The 18,402-nt window shown below is 45.4% G+C and overlaps 6 protein-coding genes across 10 annotated transcripts; 1 reads left to right on the top strand and 5 right to left on the bottom strand.

The window, feature by feature from the left end:
• Positions 1–1,930: 1,930 nt before the first annotated feature.
• COX7B (Cytochrome c oxidase subunit 7B) lies at positions 1,931–11,041 on the top strand. 3 transcript variants are annotated; one of them, XM_033385235.1, is made up of 4 exons: positions 1,931–1,936; positions 10,457–10,518; positions 10,670–10,842; positions 10,907–11,041. In XM_033385235.1, exons 2-4 carry the CDS (start codon positions 10,473–10,475, stop codon positions 10,961–10,963), a joined length of 276 nt encoding a protein of 91 aa, XP_033241126.1. In that variant the 5' UTR covers positions 1,931–1,936; positions 10,457–10,472; the 3' UTR covers positions 10,964–11,041. The 3 variants fall into 3 exon arrangements, with proteins under 3 accessions (XP_033241126.1, XP_033241125.1, XP_001353798.2); XM_033385234.1 differs by lacking the exon at positions 1,931–1,936 and adding an exon at positions 10,272–10,403; XM_001353762.4 differs by lacking the exon at positions 1,931–1,936 and adding an exon at positions 10,333–10,406.
• Positions 6,800–9,909, bottom strand: Sec3 (exocyst complex component Sec3). Its single transcript, XM_001353763.4, has 6 exons — positions 9,256–9,909; positions 8,970–9,197; positions 8,461–8,910; positions 7,914–8,398; positions 7,351–7,858; positions 6,800–7,271 (listed from the first exon to the last, which is right to left on the bottom strand). The coding sequence occupies exons 1-6, from the start codon at positions 9,907–9,909 to the stop codon at positions 6,924–6,926; spliced, it is 2,673 nt and encodes an 890-aa protein (XP_001353799.1). The 3' UTR covers positions 6,800–6,923.
• On the bottom strand, positions 10,972–11,947 carry Polr3G (RNA polymerase III subunit G). Its single transcript, XM_002135023.3, has 3 exons — positions 11,682–11,947; positions 11,484–11,612; positions 10,972–11,427 (listed from the first exon to the last, which is right to left on the bottom strand). The coding sequence occupies exons 1-3, from the start codon at positions 11,823–11,825 to the stop codon at positions 11,059–11,061; spliced, it is 642 nt and encodes a 213-aa protein (XP_002135059.2). The 5' UTR covers positions 11,826–11,947; the 3' UTR covers positions 10,972–11,058.
• A 765-nt stretch (positions 11,948–12,712) lies between these two features.
• On the bottom strand, positions 12,713–13,985 carry Gorab (Golgin, RAB6 interacting). The gene is made up of 3 exons (XM_001353761.4): positions 13,845–13,985; positions 13,011–13,767; positions 12,713–12,952 (listed from the first exon to the last, which is right to left on the bottom strand). The coding sequence occupies exons 1-3, from the start codon at positions 13,942–13,944 to the stop codon at positions 12,736–12,738; spliced, it is 1,074 nt and encodes a 357-aa protein (XP_001353797.2). The 5' UTR covers positions 13,945–13,985; the 3' UTR covers positions 12,713–12,735.
• Positions 13,986–14,129: 144 nt separating this feature from the next.
• On the bottom strand, positions 14,130–18,370 carry Coq4 (Coenzyme Q4). 3 transcript variants are annotated; one of them, XM_015187685.2, is made up of 5 exons: positions 18,291–18,370; positions 15,115–15,335; positions 14,853–15,057; positions 14,579–14,802; positions 14,130–14,512 (listed from the first exon to the last, which is right to left on the bottom strand). In XM_015187685.2, exons 2-5 carry the CDS (start codon positions 15,330–15,332, stop codon positions 14,356–14,358), a joined length of 804 nt encoding a protein of 267 aa, XP_015043171.1. In that variant the 5' UTR covers positions 15,333–15,335; positions 18,291–18,370; the 3' UTR covers positions 14,130–14,355. The 3 variants fall into 3 exon arrangements, with proteins under 3 accessions (XP_015043171.1, XP_033240809.1, XP_001353796.3); XM_033384918.1 differs by lacking the exon at positions 18,291–18,370 and adding an exon at positions 15,802–15,819; XM_001353760.4 differs by lacking the exon at positions 18,291–18,370 and having other exon boundaries at positions 15,115–15,483.
• Positions 16,417–18,163, bottom strand: frc (fringe connection). The gene has a single exon (XM_001353759.4). It carries the CDS (start codon positions 17,885–17,887, stop codon positions 16,739–16,741), a length of 1,149 nt encoding a protein of 382 aa, XP_001353795.1. The 5' UTR covers positions 17,888–18,163; the 3' UTR covers positions 16,417–16,738.
• Positions 18,371–18,402: the final 32 nt, after the last annotated feature.

Raw genomic sequence — 18,402 nt, 5'->3', positions numbered from 1 at the left:
AGAGCGAAACTCCGACGATGAGCCTCTCTATAGAGAGCTCTGGGAAATACTACCTGTCTAGCAGAGGCTACCTGTAGGCATCGCTGGTCAGGGACTGGGACTGGCTGGGGCTGGAGCATTGGGCATTGGGCATTGACTGGTAAAAAGAGTCGACTGGTACAACACGTGTAAGATGGGCAAAACGTATCTGCTAGATACATTACTTGTATCTGATCAGGCGTCTGGTAATTGCGGTAATATCAGCAAAACACGCAAACCGTTTGAAGACAGCAAAGAGGCAAGATAGTCTCACTGTCTCCCTCTATGGATCTCTCGCTCTCGCTCTCTATTTATACGAGTATATCTATCGTTTCATATCCTAGCAAATACACAAAAAACCCATCGAAAGGTTAGAGACAAAGACAAACTCGCTGTCCATTGAGGGAAGTCTTCGAAACCCTTGGAACCCATGAAGGCTCGAACCTTCTTTGAGCAGCCAAAAAAGAAGCCGCACAGAGACAAAGGAAAACGAAAATTCTGCTCATAAACAGGAAATTAATCACTCGAGTGTGTGTATTACTTCGATTCCCTGAGCCCTGAGCCCTGAGCCCTGAGACCTGAGACCTCAGACCATCAGTTCTTTCACATGCCCCGTCAGGTACCTCAGGCAATACGCTAAGCCCCTGGACGGAGGAGGAGGAGGAGGAGGAGGAGGATAGGGCCGATGCCCATGGGTTTGAGGAAGTGCTGCTGCTGCTGCTTTTAGAGGGTAAAAGGTACCCGAGTACATATATTCCCACTTCTCAAGGTCGCTCTGGCATTTACAACTTCATTCGTTCGCCGTTCGGTTCGGCGCGTCGCGTTTCGCAGCAGCGTGTAATTGAATTCTGTTTATTTTGACTTTTCGACTGTTCGCACAATGCAACACAAAACAGAGGAGAACCGAACAGGGTTCCCAGAGAGTACTGCCAATGGGAGATAGCGAATAGTAGATAGCTAGCCGATACTGCGCGCCATCGTAATGCTAATGAGTTCCTCAATCGAGATTTTTCTTAATGATGATTCAATGGACGAGCCAGCCAGAAGCCGAAGCCGAAGCCAGTCAGAAGATTCTTTACCAATAACTAATTACAATTGGAGATGTTCCCACATACATATGTACATGCACAGAATTAATCGTGCTACGAAACGATAGAGTTACCGGTTTCCGGCTCATTTCTAATTATAAACCAAACAACTCAGCAACAATTATTCTTAATAATAATTTAGCATGCATTCAGCAAATACATATTTCATGGCCCCAGAACATTTGCGCATTTATTATTGATTATGATTATGGGATGAGGGACTTTGAGAAGGCTGAGAATCAGGGCTTAAACATACATAAGTATATATTTTGATAGGAGAAGCGAATGGGGTGGTTGGAGTGGAGTGGGGGTTTTTGTCTTGTTCCGTTTTTTTTTTTTTTTTAATTTTTTTTGTTCTGAAACTAACCAAAAAAAGCTTTACTTAGTCGCACGATAATTAAGGAAATCTTTTTTAATGTGCTGAGCTTCACAGAAACGTATCTATCAAATATCAGCCCAGAGATACTGAAATAGAACGACAGAAAAACTAAAACCATAAAGGAGAACCCATTGAGAGGCATTCTTTACTATTGCATCACTTTTCCCAGCTTTATCAACGAATGAAACTTTTCTAAGCAGAAAATTTGTGTGCCTTTAGCTGTAAATGATCATCTGGATCTGCTCTTGGCATAATAAATTACCGAAAAGAAGGAAATATTCGAATATACTGTGGCCTGAGGTTTTTGTGGTACGTTGAGCTTGCCGCAAGGAAATGTGATATTCGAAAAGATACTCTTATTTGTTGATAGCTTGGGGTAATTTTGTGAGATAATGGTAATGGAAATCTTCTCCGATTTTCCTCATAATCCCATGCAAATGCCATCAAAAAAGTCTCGCCTCCAAGTCATTTCTCCTCAGCAATGACCTCGGGGTAATTGTGTTGGAAAAGTGGAAAGAGTGAGAGACAGAGAGGGTTTTGGAAGCGCATTAGAACCAGGCACATCAAAATGAGGAAACTGGTCTATATATAATGTAAGACACGAGCTCCTCCGCTCCACTCTCCACCCAATCACGTTTCCACGGAGAAAACAAACCAAACCAGACGCAGACACAGAAAAAAAAGGGGACGAGAGCCGAGAGCTGACTGCCTTGGTTCCCCAGGCCGTACCAACCCAAGCCCCTCAGAGCTCGGAGCTCGGAGCTTGGAGCTGCCTGTCAGTTACCAAAATGAGTGCAGAGCTATTTTCCCCAGCATGCTTTACTTTATTTTACATTACTCTTTTTGTACTTTTGCTATTCTCCACTTTCTAGCAACAGTCTGGCTGGAGGAATCTGGCAGAGTCCGCGGCCAAGAGCCCACCATGCCACCAAATTGCACCACTTTGTGGCGTTCTGGTGGCGAGGCAGCAAAGGCAAAGGCAAAAGAGGCATCATTATCATGGCCATTACTGGCTGCAGTGTACCTTACTGACACCATAAATGGTCCCCAGTTATGGGATGTGTGTGATGTGTTTGTGTTTGTGTGTGCTCTAGGTCTGAGTGTCTCTGGATTTGGAGCTCGAGATTCTAGTTGGGTTTTTCCATTGTTTTTCGCTTCTCGCTGGCCCTTCCAGGGTGTACAGGGTGTACAGGTTCTATAATATGCCATATCCAGTGATTCCACTCTTAATTGAATGTGACGTGCTTCTTTTTGCTAAAGATCTAACACTCCAACTCTTTTGATGATGATGATGAGATCACTGCCTTTCTGCGGGTTTTCTTGGGAGCAAATCTGTTATAATTTAAGATTCTACTGGAGCTGCTAACTAACAGAGGCTTCAGAGACCACAGTAAGTCGTTTAAGAAGCGGAGGGTTCCAATATAATGGGTCTGTAACCCTTCCTATGCATCGAATTTTGGTCCACTTGAAGTTAACTGACCTCTATGGCAATATATAGTAACATCTGTTGCATCTGTTACAATCTCTATTAGCTACTGCCACTGCTGTCAGGGCCTGCTGTTGCGGCGCCTGTTTTTGCTGGGTGGTTCACATGGCTTACATTTTGAGAACCTCAACAATACAGATTCACTGCGCTTCCCCCCAGTTTGGATATGAATATATTCAGTTAGCACTTGCTGTAACTTTTCTCGCTTCGTTTTTATTTATTTGGGCTCTCGAGAGTGACTTCATTTTCCCAGGCCCCCGCCCCACCCCCAGCAGAGGCGCACAGGTGACATGCAACCCCCGTTTGGGGTTATTTATACACATTTTATCGTATAACGTTCCATTGTTCCACACACAACACACTCTGTTTTCCACATGCATAACTATATACTATACATATATTGTACTACCTACTGTTCGCAGTCGGAGACGGAGACTGGTATTATATACACATAGCACACTTACGGTGCATATTGCTTGAGCTTTTGATTACCAAACGCTCCGAAAACTGCATAGAAAAGTGGTTTTTTTTAGCGTTTTAGCGGCACGTATAGCAGTGGCAGTTGTGGCAGGGGCAGCGGTGTGCCCCCAGTGCAGATTAGAAGCCAAGTACAGGGGCAAGCAAGCCATTCTGCTGATGACAGCAGCACAGCGGCGGCAGCGGGAGAGAAGAGACCACCAGCAAATTTGTCCAAGTCCAAGTCTAGGCCCGAGAGGTACCCCAGAGAATAACGGTCGCAAACAAGAAATGTGCGGCCCACAGCACTAACTCTTTGTAGACACGGCAGGCACCGCACCCGCCCCAACAGAACGAACCCACCAGCAGCAGAATGCCGCCTTGCAAAAGAACGACCGAAAGAAAGAAAGGTACGAGGTACGATGTACGAGCAAGAAGTGAGAACTGAGAACTCAGAACTGAGAAATGGGGAGGAAAGGCAGAACGCGGCCATACCATGCTGCCGCCTCTGGCTAACCTCAAGTAAACCTCTAGTTCTGGCTAAGAACGAGGAAAAACCTGATGACTCAGTCACGAACCACAAACTTAATGGGGAATTGGTGGGGGGATGTCGTCTTACCTTCCTCTGCCTTCCTTAATTCTCGGCATTGCAATAACTAATGAATATATTGAAAAACAAAAGATAATGGCCAACTGCAAATATTTACGATGCAATGCCAGGAATCTCGCAGCGGATATTACACAGCCCTATACTATTTCCTGCACTGTACCCCTACCTGTGGCTTTGCGGAACAGACTGTGCCAAGTAAACACTTGATTAAGAACGAAAACAAGAGTGAGTATTATATCTCTACCACCTCTCTCTCTCTCTCTCTCTCTCTCTCTCTCTAGATATCTTTTTGCTCTTGCCAGATATCGTGAGCGAATGAGATCAGAACAGACGCATGCGATTCCAGAAGGTGTGGATCCGTTAATTCTGGACTGCTTATCATGTGCAAAAAAATATATTTTATATATGTACGTACGTACATATAAGAAAATGGAACAACAATTAAACTTGAGCAAATAGCAATTCTATGACGACGTTCAAGGAAATTTCATATTTGCCTGAGAATGAGAATGGGAATGTATACAAATGAGAACTTTGATAAAAGACCGCGTACGAGGAGTACAATAATGATGACATCTCACATTCTTGCATACAGAAAACAGTGAAGAGATGAAGTTTCTATAAAGACTCTCTATGTTTATGCTATTTTTGTATATGTTTGGATGGGGTTCCAAAGGGTTGCAAAGATGTAACAAGATATGAAGATGTATGTATGTACCTATAAAACTGGGGACTTTGAGTAGCGTCTTATGTTTCAAATTTATGATATGAAACTGTTGCCTTTAGCTTTACATGAATGCTGAAAGAGTTCAAAAAGTTAGTGTCATTCCTGGTCGGATGACTCAAGATCTCAACATCTCAAGATCACAAGATCAACTCCCCGATAACAGTATTTGCTGATGACATAGATAACACTTGCATTGAATCTAAGTAGTACAGTACACTATACATATCCCTAGTTGGTCTGTTATCACGATCTATCCGGCAAGAACATTTACAGTTCGTTTCGTGTTGTTGTAATTGTAAGGTTAAAGCGTTTATTTCGAGCTTGTACTAACTAATTGTTGTTCGAGCGCGCTTGGCGGAAGTTTGAACTGCATTGGCAACAGCATTGAACTTGTGTTTGTAGAGACGATCTTGGGGGGCTTAGTTTATCAAGGCGAAACTTGGTTAATATATACAGCGATGCGATGACCGCCAGCAAAGAAAAAACCCAAAAAGCCCCCACCAACCGAAGGAGGGAGAATAGGAAGGAAAGACAAGACTACAATGCAACCGAAAAAGTAGAAGAACGTGAGCACAAAAAAAAAACATATAAAAAAAGAGAAGCGTGTGTGCATGAGAAATGCAAAGGAGAGACGAGACAGCCTGAAAACTGGTCGAACGGGTCGTTATATTCGTGAGGTCGGGGTCTGGGCAGAAACGCCTGCGCAGACAGGAAGGAGGATCGGTGTCGGTATCGGTTCGGTTCTGTTCGGTTTGGATCCGGCCACTGTGGGGCAACGAAGCGGCTCAAATATTAAAACAGCAGGCAGGCGGGAGTTTACACATTTCGTTAAAATATGCACCACATTTAATTGCACTCGTTGCGGCTTTTCTGCCATTATTTACCATTTGCATTTGCATTTCAGGGAGTTATCAATAGCACGGACACGGCACACACACGAAACAATTTAAAATGCACAAAAATAAAATACTTGGTGGACGACGGAGAGTGCGCGATCACACGACCGCATGGAACGAAGCGCGAAATGTTTTTGAAAAGCAAGACAATGGATAGTCGCCGTGTTGCTCAATTTAGAGATTCCGTTGAATAATTCTGGCTAACTGGAACCCTTAGCTATGCCCACATAGTTTTATCCCATTGATGAATACATTTTCTACAAGATTGGCTAGTTTTTAGTCTTGGCTTTTTTTGTTTTTTGACTAAAACAAGGTATAAACAAAATAGTTCAACAAAAAAAGAGTCGCAATGTTGCTGGTGTTTGTAAACATGATGCATGTACAGGCCTTTGTATACCCTATTTCGTTAATATTATATAAAGGTACTGTTTTCCAAGCTGCTTTCAAACGTAATTGATAAAGACCTTGTCTCAGATTGCATTTTTTTTGCCTATTCATGCTGTTGAATAGAGTCTTGTATATTTATCCTGATTCCTGTATCAATTCTTGGTCTCTGTATGAAGACCACTAATTGCAAAATATCGTTACAATACCTTTAAAACAGAAACTGTCTAGTTTCTGCATAAATTAGAGCCTACTATGACAAATATTTTCTCAGTTCTATAACATCCACTTCCCCCAGGGTATTGCAATTGGCAACATTTGTATATGGAATGGGACTCATTTGTTGTGAACCGGCTATTGCCAAATTTATCTTCCGTCGAATATTACAAGCTATATAGATCTCTCAGCTTTGCCCACTTAATTTTATCCCATTTACGAATATATTTTCTACAAGATTAACTACTTTTAATTACTTGTATCTATTGTATTTTGACTAAAACACGGTTTACAAGTTAATGTTGCCCGCAACACTGTATGGAATGAGACTCATTGTTGCCTACCGGTTCAAAGAGAGCTTTTCCCGATTAAGAGAGAGCAAAAAGAGATTTATTATCACCTGAAAAGCTTGTCTCAAAACTTCCAACGGCGAGCCAAATGCTCCGCCAAAGCTCTTGCTACACCAAAGCTTGTTTTCTTAATCACTCTCAATTAGCTCTCTCTCTCTCTCTATCTGGTGCTCTCTCTTGAAACAGCTGTTTAAATATGTGCGCGCCATATATTTTCCAATCAGAAACAACGCTTTAAACACTATTGCACTTAAATATAAATCTCGGAAAGGCTCTAACACTCGCTTCTCCGCTTATCCACTCTCCCTCCTACTCAGTGAGATCGAGCTATGTCCGAGAAAAAGGCGAGGATATCCTGTATGTTGAACTCCAGATTGATCATGGCTCCCGCATAGCACTTCTGGATACGCTCCTCGAGGTAGTTGTACTGGGCAATGAATTCCTCCTGCATGGCATGCCACACCACCTGCAGCAAATTCTCCTCCTCGCTTAGGTGCTTGTCCACCTTCTTGTACAGGTTCTCCAGGCCCTTCTTTACCTCACGAGCCGGATACTGGGCGATCACCTTCCGCAGCTCCTGTTTGGAGAAGGCCATTTGGTAGCTGATTTCGGTCTCCTTGACGCCCTGCCCCACCTTCAGTTGCACGCCCTCGAAGAATTGCTGAAAGACATCGAAAGGAAAGAGAGAGATCATTTAGAGAGATCATGCGACTGGAGGTCAATGACTGCCGTTCGCTTACATTCAACTTCTCCAGCGGCCTGCCAAAGTACTGAGTCACATACGCTTTAAGCGCATCGTTGTAGCGCGTCTTGGCCTCCTTTTTGAGGGCATCGAGGCCAGGGACCTTGAGCTGGGCCAGCAAAGCGTACATGTGATGGTAGTTCTCCATGCGCACCACCTGCGAGGGCGTCTTTGGGTGCTCCTGCGAGTGTAGGCTGATGCCCTCGAAGATAGCGTTGACCAGCTGCAGGTACCACTTCTCCATATCAGTACGACGGTCCGATTTGCGAAAGATCCCCTCCGCCGTCTGCGCGAAGTTCTCAAAGTTCTCTACATAGGGCAGGATGGCCTTGGAGCGTTTATGCAGTTTGGCCTCCCGGATGGATTGCAGCTGCTGCTGCATAAACCGGTCAAAGTTGCGCTTCACCTGTACCAAAGCCGAGGCGAAGGTCATGCTGAGGAAGGAATGTGTGTCCTGGGCGGACATGACGTGCTGCGTTAGTCGCACAAGCACGTACAGGGAGTAGCTAGAAGAGAGTATTATTTAGCAATTGCAAGTGACAGATATTTTCATTCACTCACAAGCTATCCACCCGCTCAAAGCTCTGAATAAACGTGACCAGCTCCGGTTCAAGACAGCCAAAGAGCCCCATCATCAGCTTCCTTACATCCTCGTTGATCTGGCGATCGATCCGCTTCTGCGGCACCCCCTCCGCTGTAGGCGATGCCGTCAACGCCGCTATTCCAGACTGCGACATGTCCAACGCTTTTTCCATATCCAGAGTGGTCTGCGTGTTCTTTGTCGTAGGACTGATCACATCCATTTGGAAGAAGTTGATGCAGAAAAGCTGCTCCTGCAGGGCGATGGGCTCCAGCTCGGCCAGGACCTTCTCCAGCAGGGCATCGAACCGCACACGGTCCGCGCTCTCCACACCGGGGCCCCACTGATCTCGGTTGATGCCAAGCGTACCGTAGGGAATGGTGGAGACTGCCGACTTACGGGACGAGGTGGACATATCCAGATCCTCGCGAGAGCTGCGCAGCTTCTCCGAGACCTGCATCTTAGCCTAGAAGAGAAAAGGGAAACCATTAAAGCAAAGAATATTTAAAGAGGAAATCGAGTCCTTACCAAGTTAAAGAAATTCCTAACATCCCTGTCATAGATTTTGCTCAGAGAAGCCGTGTATACCTTCATTAGACCATCATAGGTCTTGCGGTCCATGGCCTTTGTCCAGTGCATCAACTCTGTGTAGGGCGTCAGCTCTCGATGAACATTGGAGTGATTGGGCAGTGACAGATCGGTGTTTGTCAGCGGCATATCCCCAATCTCGTTGCCCAGATGGATGAACAGATTGTTCATGAACCGACTGACGGTGGCCGAGAACTTTTGTTTCCACTTCTCAAAGCGCTTTCGCTGATCCTGTACAGCCTCCAGCCGAAGCAGGGCCGGATCGATGTCGCTGTTCATGGCTTGCTGCAGGCACTGCGCCGCAGCAATGGCCACTTTGCGACCAGCCACAGTCTTCAGATCGGGCTCGTCCAGCGCCTGCTGTTGACTGTGCGGCAAGTCCAATTGGCTCTAAGGGATGCAATGATCGGATAAGTCAGATATAGATATACTTTCCTGCAGGTTCTTACGATAACTTTGTTGAGTTCCTTCATTAGTTTGATGTTGTTGTTGTTGGCTATTTCGATCATCGCATTCTTGCCGCCGATCTTCTCCATGGTCTCCTTCACATGCCCCAAGATATCTTCATAGGTGTCCAAGCGAGTTTCGAACTTATCCGCCTCGGATATTGCATTGTCAATGTGCTCCATCATCTTCATCACCTTCTGCTCGGACGCCAGCACACTTTGTATGTTGGCCTGTGCAGAAGACATCCCTTTAGAGAGCATCTGTTATAGAGGACCTCCTTCTACTTACCCCATCCAGATCGTGCAGTTCTCTAGACAATTGCTCTATGAACTGTTCCGCATCTTTGATGGCAAAATCACACTCGGAGAATAGTTTTCCCAGCTCATTGGCCTCCTTGTCAGTCAACGCCGTAAACTCCTGGGCCTCCTCCTCCTCGTCGTCCTCGTCATCGGTGTGCTGGGTCTTCTGGGCTGCCCGACCCAGGGCCACCTTCTCCGGCGACTTCTCCGAGAGCCAGGCACTGGGAACGTTGCGAAACTCTGCCCGTGGACCTCGCACGTACTTCTGGATTTGTCTATTGAGGACGGCCAGGAAGTTTTGTCGCTCGTGCAGGTTGAGGGCATACCACTTGTAGAGCTTCTCCAATTGAATGTCGAACTCGTGCGTCTCGAACTGCTCGTTTCGCCCATCGACAGACTTTATCTCGTCCAGCTGCCAGCTGCGCTTCCTCTTGTACTCGGACTCCCGCTGCTCAGATTGCTTGACCAGGCACAAGGTGACCACGGGCACCGGCGGCGCTGTGGTCACGACGCACAGATAGCAGGGCTTCTTGTCTTTCTTCTTGACCACCGTCACCACTGAGAGGAGGCGTTCGCCGGAGGCCAGGAACAACTCCTTCTGCAGTATGTGTTTGATGTTGGCCAAGGCGCCAATGGACAGCATGGCTGGGGAATGTCTCGAGTAGCGCCGGGCAGAGCAATTGCTGCTAGAACCTAATTTACTTAGTGTTTTTGCAAATAATACGCCTCCACAGACATAGAACAGCTGTTCCCAGTAGCGGACTCGTCTATCTGGCACCGCTGTCGGTATTGCACACTTTTGTTGTTTTCGCGGTATCTTTGCGCCTTGACACTACATAGGGCTGCCAGACTACAAAAAAATGTAGTTAGTAAAGAAAATTCGTGGAAATTGTTGTTGAACGTTTTTGTTTAAGCCTTATTTTGTAAACAATCCCATTAAGATGAGAACTTAAAACAAGTAGGGCAGAGAGATCTATCCCGCTGCTAATATTCGACGGAATATCAAAAACGATTATATGTATAATCGAACTTCAATTCGTCAGTATATTCACGGTATTTTTTTAAAATGACATGGTATATTTCTGAGGGTCAGACCGTATATTTGATCGATAAGTCCGCTGGTCACACCTTCAAAAAGTCGTAAGCGAAAAAAAATCACTCGAATTTTAAAACAATTTAAACCTTTGCAGAAACTTTCAAGCAATCATGTTGGTTAAGAACATTGTCAAGCAGGGCCTTCTGCTCAGAAATGGTGAGTACAGCGCAAGGGGCCATTTTCACGGCTCATCTGCTAACCTTAAACATTACATAATGTGTGATGCACCCAAATGGGAGACAGGAGTTGAGCTTTTCAATATGCTGCGCCTTTGGTAATTCATTAATGTCCCTCCTTGTAATTCCAGCTGGTGCCATGTCGCGCGCTGCCTACCACGCTGGCGGACACCACCAGCACTCCACCATGAACGATTTGCCCGTGCCCGCTGGGGACTGGAAGGAGCAGTACAGCCAGCAGAACACCAAATACAATGTCATTCTCATTGCTGGCGTTTTGGTGTTGGCCGGAACCATTGGATTCGTGAGTGCCTGACCACAGCCCATTTGAGATCCTCTGCACATGCTAATTGAATACCATTTTGCAGGTGAAGTCTTCAGGATTGGTGTACTTCAACTACAGCCCCCCCAAGGATTTGGATTAAATCACACATCCCTCTAAATATATATTGTATTTGAAATGTGTTTAAAATAAGATTGAAGTGGCGACATAGTAAATCAGAGATCCAACACAATTTAATTATATGACGGGGCCATCATCCAGGTTGTCATCCTCTTCGTTGTAGGCTTCGCCATTGTCAAAATAGCTGTTGCCATAGTCGTTCTCGTCGTCCATTTCATCGTCTAGTGCCGCCTCAGGGTCGTCCATTTCGTCGTCCTGCTCGGAATCGGATTCCTTCTTGGCATCGTCCTGCTCATTCTCGGCGCCGGTCTTCAGCTCCTTCTGTTCCAGCACTTTCAGTCTATCCTCAATGTCAGTCTTCTTAGTCAGCAGCTTGGGTCGGGCATCCGCGCCCCGTCGCTTGCGATTCGACATATTCAGCTCCCTGGGCATGGCTCTGTAGTTGAACTCGGGTTGCTTTTTTGGCTTTTTTTGCCCCAGAATTTTCTGCAGAGATACGCAAGAACATAATTCTTTTTCTATCATTTAAACGAAGTACTTACCTCTCGCCAGTCTTTTTGCTCTAAATTCTGTTTCTTCTCGCTCTCTGAGACAACGTAGTACGGCGAATTCCGCATGCGATTCAGAAACTTCTCCTTCCACATTAGTTGAAAGGATTCTGCCTCTGTTGTCTGCCAAGGGAACAAAGTCAAGATGTAAAATATTTCTGATGATCAAGTTTTTTTCTGGTTTAAACATACCTCCAGGGCAATGGGCTTGTTCATTACCGGCGGAAACGTCGGCTGCGGCGCTGACTGTACGGGGAGGTCTTTCACACAGCCAAGCATCGCCAATTGCTCGGCAGTAAGTGTACCAGTCTTTCCTCCACGTCCGCGTCCTGCCATAGTTTAAATTTTAAATAGCTTAAATATTTTATAAACTTTTCCGCACGTTTTTCAAAATGAAGTTTGAGCAATACGCCAAATTTGCCAGTCACAGACTATCGGAAAAAAACATATGTTTTTTTTATATTTTTAATACTTTTCGGTATTTTTTTAGGTCAAAATTGAGCTGACGGTATATTTACGGGGTTTCTCCCAAAGATTTCTTCCGTGCTACAAGAAACCTTTTTTTAGGGGAAATCCAATAAAAGCGAGAATTTAAAATAAGCCAGTTAAGTAGAAAATGTATTCATCAATCGTAAAAAACTATGTGGGCATGGCTAAATATTCTATCTAGCTAATAATATTTGACGGAATATCAAAATTTTACAATAGGAACGACTATCCTCTTTCGTTTGTTTTGATTGTCCATTTTCGTTAAAACCTTTTTTTAGACAAGATCGATATAAAAGCAAGTACTTAAAATAAACCAGTCAAGTCGAATATAGGTTCATTAATCGGATAAAATTATGTGGGCATGGCTAAATGTTCTTTATAGCTAATTATATTCCCTGGAATATCAAAATTGGAGTATGTATAATAGAATTCGTCAGTATTTTTTGGTATATATTTTTGAGCTGTCGCCTTTGGTAATTACCTGAAAATTTAGTTAAAATGTAGCAAATGTGATACCATTTAATAAATTAATTTATTTAAACTAAATTATTTATTTTATTTATTTATTTTAAATTATTATTTAAATTAAATTAATTGTTGTTGACCGGTTTTGGCCAACAGGCCAACAAAAACTAGCTTCATTAAAATTTACATATAAAATACACATTATTTATTGCAATTTGCACTTTGTTGCTTAAGTAAAAATAGACATAAAAATTATAGAGCATTCAAAATTACAAATTTAATTTAATTTAATTTAAGATTCACTCAGATTCTGTGGCGAGGTCGGGGGCTCGTCGGTTGGCGCCAGGCCTACTTTCTGCATCAGCTCCGTGAGCTTCTGCGCCTTGCGATCCTCATTGTGGGCTATGACAGTGCAGAGATGTTCTGTCAGTAGTTCCTTCTTCTCCGAGGCATTGTGCAGGTCTACCTTAGCCTTCAGGAATTGAGCCTCGATCCGCACATATTGTTTTCTAGATAAACAAAGGCAAGCAATGAACACGCATTCTCTTTTTAAGGAAATATACTCACTCTACATTGGCAAAATGTATGCAAGCGTTGTCAATCTGCTTCCTCAGCATGGCCACATCTACGGCCAGATCGCTCTCCAGTTTGGAGAGTTCGTGACGTATTTCCTCGATTTTGCGCGACTCCGCTGCCGTTTTCTGTGTGTGCTGCTCGATGGCCTGATAGAGCATTTGCTTCTTCTGCTTATTCTGCTCCTGGATCATCTTGCGATGCTGCTCAAAGTCCTGCAGAGAAACGCCCTTGAAGGGCGAGTCCGTGTTCAGGCCCTCCCGCGACAAGTCTTTGGTGCTGGGCAGTATGCTGGCGGCATCATCAGAGCTGGTGCCATTTTTATTACTATTGCTTATCTTCAGTATTGAGCTGTCATCTATTGTCGCTTCGCTGGTGTCGCCGTCGCCACTAGACACGCCACCACTACTAGCAGCAACAGCTTCCGCATACGTGGCAGTGGTAGCAACAGATCTGCCCGTCGAGGGAGCCGAGGCCTTGCCATAGTAGAGAGCTTCCACCAGAGAGTCGGAGAGCGGACGGTCCAAGTTGAGTGAAACTTGAGCCGGGACGACGTCAGTGTTTGGCGTGGGAGGTGCTGTCGATTCCGTGGGAGTGCTCCTGCCCGATTTGGTGGTGGTCTTCTTTGCTGCTGCAACTTGTTGAGGCTTCGCTTGAGATTGGGGCTGCTGCTTTCGCATTTGATCTGCCTGCCGGATATTCTTATCGGGCATGCGCCTAATGCCGGGCTGGTTTCGGAGAGCTTGCTTGGCTGCAATCACACACACAAACGCACCAGCATATTTGTTATAAACAAAATAATTGTCGAGGATTTTTCACACAACCAACCTGCTTCCGCACTCTGTGGCCTGTGTCCGTTGCCGCCTTCCTTCACTCCGGTTATTTTGAGTATATCGTCGTGGCTAAAACCATTGAATTTCTCGGCCATGGTGGGAGTTTAATAAATATTGAGCCATTAAACAGCGCAGAAACGGAAAGAAAACATCAACAACAACACATCATCATCAACACATACAAGAATGGTTAATCGTTTCCTGTCCATGATCTTTCCGATCATATTCCTCGATTTTGATATTCGATTTGATCTTACTAGCTACCTGAGATCTTCCGCAATTAACACATAATTTTATTCGATTGATAGATACATTTTCTACAAGATTGGCTAATATTAAGTACTCCCTTGTTTTTGATTGTTTCTAAAATAATGTTTTAAGTGCTTTGAATAATATGAACATTGAGAGCAGGGCTACCAGACCGACTCACATTGCGCGATCTTCGGGTGATCGATAGTTATCGATGTGGGAAAGCTTCAAAAATTGGCGTTTTAAAAAATAAAATTTTAAAATTTATTCAACAATTTAATGCCTAGCTCGGCGCGCAACTCATTCACATTCTGCTCCCACCGTTCCTCCCAGTAGACGGGCATCAGGGGCTTCATCTGCTTGCCGTTCTCTAGGGCCCACGGCAAGTAATGCTTCAAGTAGGCCCGTCGCTGCCTGCAGATACACCAAACAAAATCATATAAATGCGTACAATGGGGAAAGAGGGTTCATCGAACTCACTTGGGACGGAGGCGGACCGCCCCGAACACCGCTCCACCGTAGCACATGGGCAGGCCAGTATTGAGCGCCTCCACCCACTTGACAGCCACCTCGCCGAGCATATTTGTGGGCATGTCCAGAACCGTGTGGATCAGGTCGTGGCACTCGCGATAGCGCGTCATCAGATAGGCCAGCTTGGGATCCTCCAGGAAGCGTACGGCCATGCGACTGTCCGGCGTGACTTTCTGAAAGGTTCAGAAAGTGAGAAATCCTACCCAGATGCCATTAGTCTTACATTATCTTTAAGAAACTTCACATAGGCGGCTCCAAACGTGTCGGCAGGCAGAGATTCCAGTCGCTTAAAGTCAATGGTGCTGGTGTGAATGCGCGGCTTCTCGACCATGATGCGTTGGCCCTCCTCACTCTCATGCATGGTGTCCATAATGTTCCACAAAGCGTCCTCCCCAGTAGTCTCACCCAGACAGGCGATCATGTCATGGCTGTCAGAGAAATAATCTCTTAGTAAAAATAAAGGAACATCCTTTGGGATTCGCTACCGTCTTGGATCCAGTATGGCGGCTATGGAAGAGCCCGCCCCTAGGAGCATTCTCTGAAATGTTGTTATCTCAATACGTTCCTTTAGATATTGCTGCTCAAATCCGTCTAGATTCTCCGCTTCTGGGTTGTCCGAGACCACCGCCTGTCGCGTGTGTGTGACCACGGCAAGGCCACGTTTACCCAGCGGCACTGGGAGGCGCCAGCAGCGCTGCATCATGTTCTGTGGAAACAAAATCATGTACACCCCGTTGACCTTCCTCATCGTGATCATCATAAGCTTCAAACATAGGCATAAACATGACCCTGACTACCTGTGTCTATGGTTTATCAATCTGTACGTTCCCCCCTCCGATAGCAACAAGTTTGGGTAAGGTAAACAATTTGTCCATAATGCGGAGACGCTGAATAACGATTTACCTCAACTGTTTTTTGCTTCGTACAGAGAACAATCACCCGCCCAACGGTCAGGACTGGGAAAACCTGTTTCGGGAGCTCCCTGCCCTCCGCCACCTCTGCCAATCAAAAAATGGGGAGTCTCAAAATACGTATAGCCTAAACAAAGTGCCGGGGGTCCAATGAGCCACTAGTACTTCTTTCAGGCCCAAAATTCAATGTCGTCATTGTTATCTTTTCGGGTAAACAGGTTGAAACAATTTACTATCACGTTTGAGTCACTTGTAACATACACGAATAAAGCAAGCTTCTTGTGCTGCGCAAATTCACCGATTAGAGCGAACGTACACAGGTCTTGATCTAAAGTATCCAAAGACTCCACTCCCCACGTAGAAGAGCAGTAGCACATCAAGTGCTGTATTAATCTTCATTTCATTCCGTTCCAGTAGCTAATCAAATATTAATTTCACTTTCAGTGATAAGGGGCCTTCTTATCGAAATGCCTTTATATATAATACACACATTAAGAGTAATTAGAAAATACAGAGAATGCTTTGAACATTCTTATAAATGATAAAATGAAAGAGAGAGAGAAAGAGCATCCAATAGCCGACGCCTTCCACTATTATTCTAGTCGTATTCCCCTGTTAATTTATACGCTTAGACATATGTTTTGATGAGTGATGGCGCTGCTGGATTGTTTAGCACTGCAGCATTTATAAGAATATCTTTAGGTAGTTTGTATACTCAGAATAGATAAACGGAGCGCAAAGATCCCAATAGAAAGAGCATGTGGCGCACATGCGAGAAGTATCTGTTCCATTAAATATTCCTCAGAGCCCTTATCATGCGGGAGCAATCTAATCATCGGACCCATGCTGGAAGTGGGACACACAAAATACTATTGCTTATCTTTCCCACATTTCCACTGTGAGACGGTACGGGACGATAACGAGACGAAGCAGGAGTATCTCGGATGTCTGTGTATATTTTCTATTACTTATGACACTCTTGATGCAGAAAACAGTTGCATGGAAAAATGTACAAAGTGATTAAAATTACATAATTGCTAATTAGTAATTACACTCGTTAGATACATAACTATGTATATATATATATTTATATATGTACAGATACGATGCGCTTGTGGGGGAAGATACGAAAATACGATATATGGTAAACATATATTTATATGGCTTTGGCTTGAGTTGGAGCTAAAGCTGTGTGAAGCTAGACATTCTCCCCGCGGTTGCTGCTGGGCAAGTGGCTTTGCTTATCGGGCGACCGTTTCCGGCGGAACGTCACGTACGTATAGAGGAGGCTGGCCAACACGCTTATATTGATGCCGATACAGTTGAGCCACGAGAAGACATAGTCGCCGCCAATGAACATGCCCAGATAGGTCACGCATATGTTCTTCAGGCACCCCACAATGGTGGTCGTCAGGGCCGAGTTGAATTGCGTGCACAATATGGTACTGTACGAGAGTATGAATCCCATGACGCAGCTGAGCAGGAACTGTGTCACGAAGACAGGGTCGTGCCACTCGCTGAAGTTTATGGCCTGCTCCAGGTCGCCGGTGAAAAAGTTGAGGGCCAGGGCCGGCAGAAACATGAACAGTGAGTTGTAGAACATCAGGCCGTACTTGCCGATCTCCGACGTGTCTAGCTTCTTCTTCACATACACCCCGTTCGAGGCGGTGAGCGCGTTCGTGATCATCACGTATATGTAGCCGCGCATGTTGAATGACAGGTCATCGGAGGCGGCCACCAGAGCCCCGCCGATCATCGCGTACACGCTGACCTGCACCGCCGTCGAGGGCCGCAACCCGAGAATCTTCAGCTCCAGCAGCATGGTCATCAGTATGGAGAAGCGGCGCAGGGCAGCGAACATGGGCAAACTCAAGGACTGGGTGCCGCCCAGGCCGAACATCATGTTTCCCAGAAAGATGAGTGGCAGTGGAAATATCTTCGCGAAGGTGTTGCGCTGCAGCGGCGGGAACGAGACTAGCTTGAGCCGCTTGCCCATGCCCAGGACCACTATGCTGGCAGTCAGCTGGCCCAGGCTGAGGAACAGGAACGAAGGAAAGCGGTAGGACGTGAGCACTGTCTTGTTAATCACGGTTATCATGAACGAGGACAGTCCGTAGAACACTGCGCTGCTGATTTTCTTAATGAACACGGCTGACTCGTCCCGCTCGCGCTCTCTATCCCGGTGCCCCACACCGGTGGCGCGAGGCTCCTTCGAGGAGGAGCCATTCAGCAGGGCACCTCCGCCTGTGGCTTCTCCTTTCTGATTATCCGCATCGCTGTCGTCACGGCTCTCGTCCAGTAGTGGCTCCAGATCCAGCGTCGTGTTACCGCTCCGCGAGACACTCATCGTAATTGAGATTTGTACTTTGCTTTATGCCGTGGCCGTCCCGTCAATTCTTTTCCCAGTTTTCTGCGGATGTTCAATAAGTTCTACGGTGGGCTACCATACGCCACACACATTTGCGCACATTCGACCGGTCCACCACATTTGTTTACTCGACGTTACTTAGCTAGAAAACCTATTTCCACGGCACGTTAAAGTTATTTGCTGTCTATGCTATTTTTACCGACGCTATAACCCCCTTGTCGGCTCTGAACATATGTTTGAGTTAAGAAGTGTGGCAACACTGTGACGGCAATATTACTTTACTTGTCTTGTTTTTTTTTGGGAAAACTAGTCGCTGATTGGCATAGCTTTTAAAGATACCTCTGCTTATGGATGCAAACCAATTACCTAAAAATTTACTTACCGCAACTCTTTTGGTAAATGAATGAAAAAAAACACAATTTTTCTTCAACGGCACGCACACACACGTCTGCCGAAACAGCTGTTCTGAACTGTCAAAAAACTGCGGCGAATTG

Source organism: Drosophila pseudoobscura, chromosome X, assembly GCF_009870125.1.
Source record: "Drosophila pseudoobscura strain MV-25-SWS-2005 chromosome X, UCI_Dpse_MV25, whole genome shotgun sequence".
NCBI lineage: Eukaryota > Metazoa > Arthropoda > Insecta > Diptera > Drosophilidae > Drosophila > Drosophila pseudoobscura.
The sequence above is the reverse complement of the archived record's forward strand: the minus strand, read 5'-3'. Positions and strand labels throughout refer to the sequence as shown.

What these genes read in the sequence shown, in the direction of transcription:
- frc (XM_001353759.4), bottom strand. Translation starts at nt 17,887, where the DNA reads ATGAGTGTCTCGCGGAGCGGTAACACGACGCTGGATCTGGAGCCACTA.
- Sec3 (XM_001353763.4), bottom strand. Translation starts at nt 9,909, where the DNA reads ATGCTGTCCATTGGCGCCTTGGCCAACATCAAACACATACTGCAGAAG. An exon ending in AACTGCACGATCTGGATGGG is followed by an intron (nt 9,198 to 9,255) that starts GTAAGTAGAAGG and finishes TCTTCTGCACAG; the next exon opens with GCCAACATACAAAGTGTGCT. An exon ending in TTAGGAATTTCTTTAACTTG is followed by an intron (nt 8,399 to 8,460) that starts GTAAGGACTCGA and finishes TTTCTCTTCTAG; the next exon opens with GCTAAGATGCAGGTCTCGGA.
- Polr3G (XM_002135023.3), bottom strand. Translation starts at nt 11,825, where the DNA reads ATGGCAGGACGCGGACGTGGAGGAAAGACTGGTACACTTACTGCCGAG. An exon ending in ACAAGCCCATTGCCCTGGAG is followed by an intron (nt 11,613 to 11,681) that starts GTATGTTTAAAC and finishes TTCCCTTGGCAG; the next exon opens with ACAACAGAGGCAGAATCCTT. An exon ending in AGCAAAAAGACTGGCGAGAG is followed by an intron (nt 11,428 to 11,483) that starts GTAAGTACTTCG and finishes GTATCTCTGCAG; the next exon opens with AAAATTCTGGGGCAAAAAAA.
- Gorab (XM_001353761.4), bottom strand. Translation starts at nt 13,944, where the DNA reads ATGGCCGAGAAATTCAATGGTTTTAGCCACGACGATATACTCAAAATA. An exon ending in GCCACAGAGTGCGGAAGCAG is followed by an intron (nt 13,768 to 13,844) that starts GTTGGTTGTGTG and finishes GTGTGATTGCAG; the next exon opens with CCAAGCAAGCTCTCCGAAAC. An exon ending in ATACATTTTGCCAATGTAGA is followed by an intron (nt 12,953 to 13,010) that starts GTGAGTATATTT and finishes TTGTTTATCTAG; the next exon opens with AAAACAATATGTGCGGATCG.
- COX7B (XM_001353762.4), top strand. Translation starts at nt 10,333, where the DNA reads ATGACATGGTATATTTCTGAGGGTCAGACCGTATATTTGATCGATAAG. An exon ending in GGGCCTTCTGCTCAGAAATG is followed by an intron (nt 10,519 to 10,669) that starts GTGAGTACAGCG and finishes TTGTAATTCCAG; the next exon opens with CTGGTGCCATGTCGCGCGCT. An exon ending in TGGCCGGAACCATTGGATTC is followed by an intron (nt 10,843 to 10,906) that starts GTGAGTGCCTGA and finishes ACCATTTTGCAG; the next exon opens with GTGAAGTCTTCAGGATTGGT.
- Coq4 (XM_001353760.4), bottom strand. Translation starts at nt 15,389, where the DNA reads ATGATGATCACGATGAGGAAGGTCAACGGGGTGTACATGATTTTGTTT. An exon ending in GCCATACTGGATCCAAGACG is followed by an intron (nt 15,058 to 15,114) that starts GTAGCGAATCCC and finishes TTTCTCTGACAG; the next exon opens with CCATGACATGATCGCCTGTC. An exon ending in GCGGTCCGCCTCCGTCCCAA is followed by an intron (nt 14,513 to 14,578) that starts GTGAGTTCGATG and finishes GTGTATCTGCAG; the next exon opens with GCAGCGACGGGCCTACTTGA.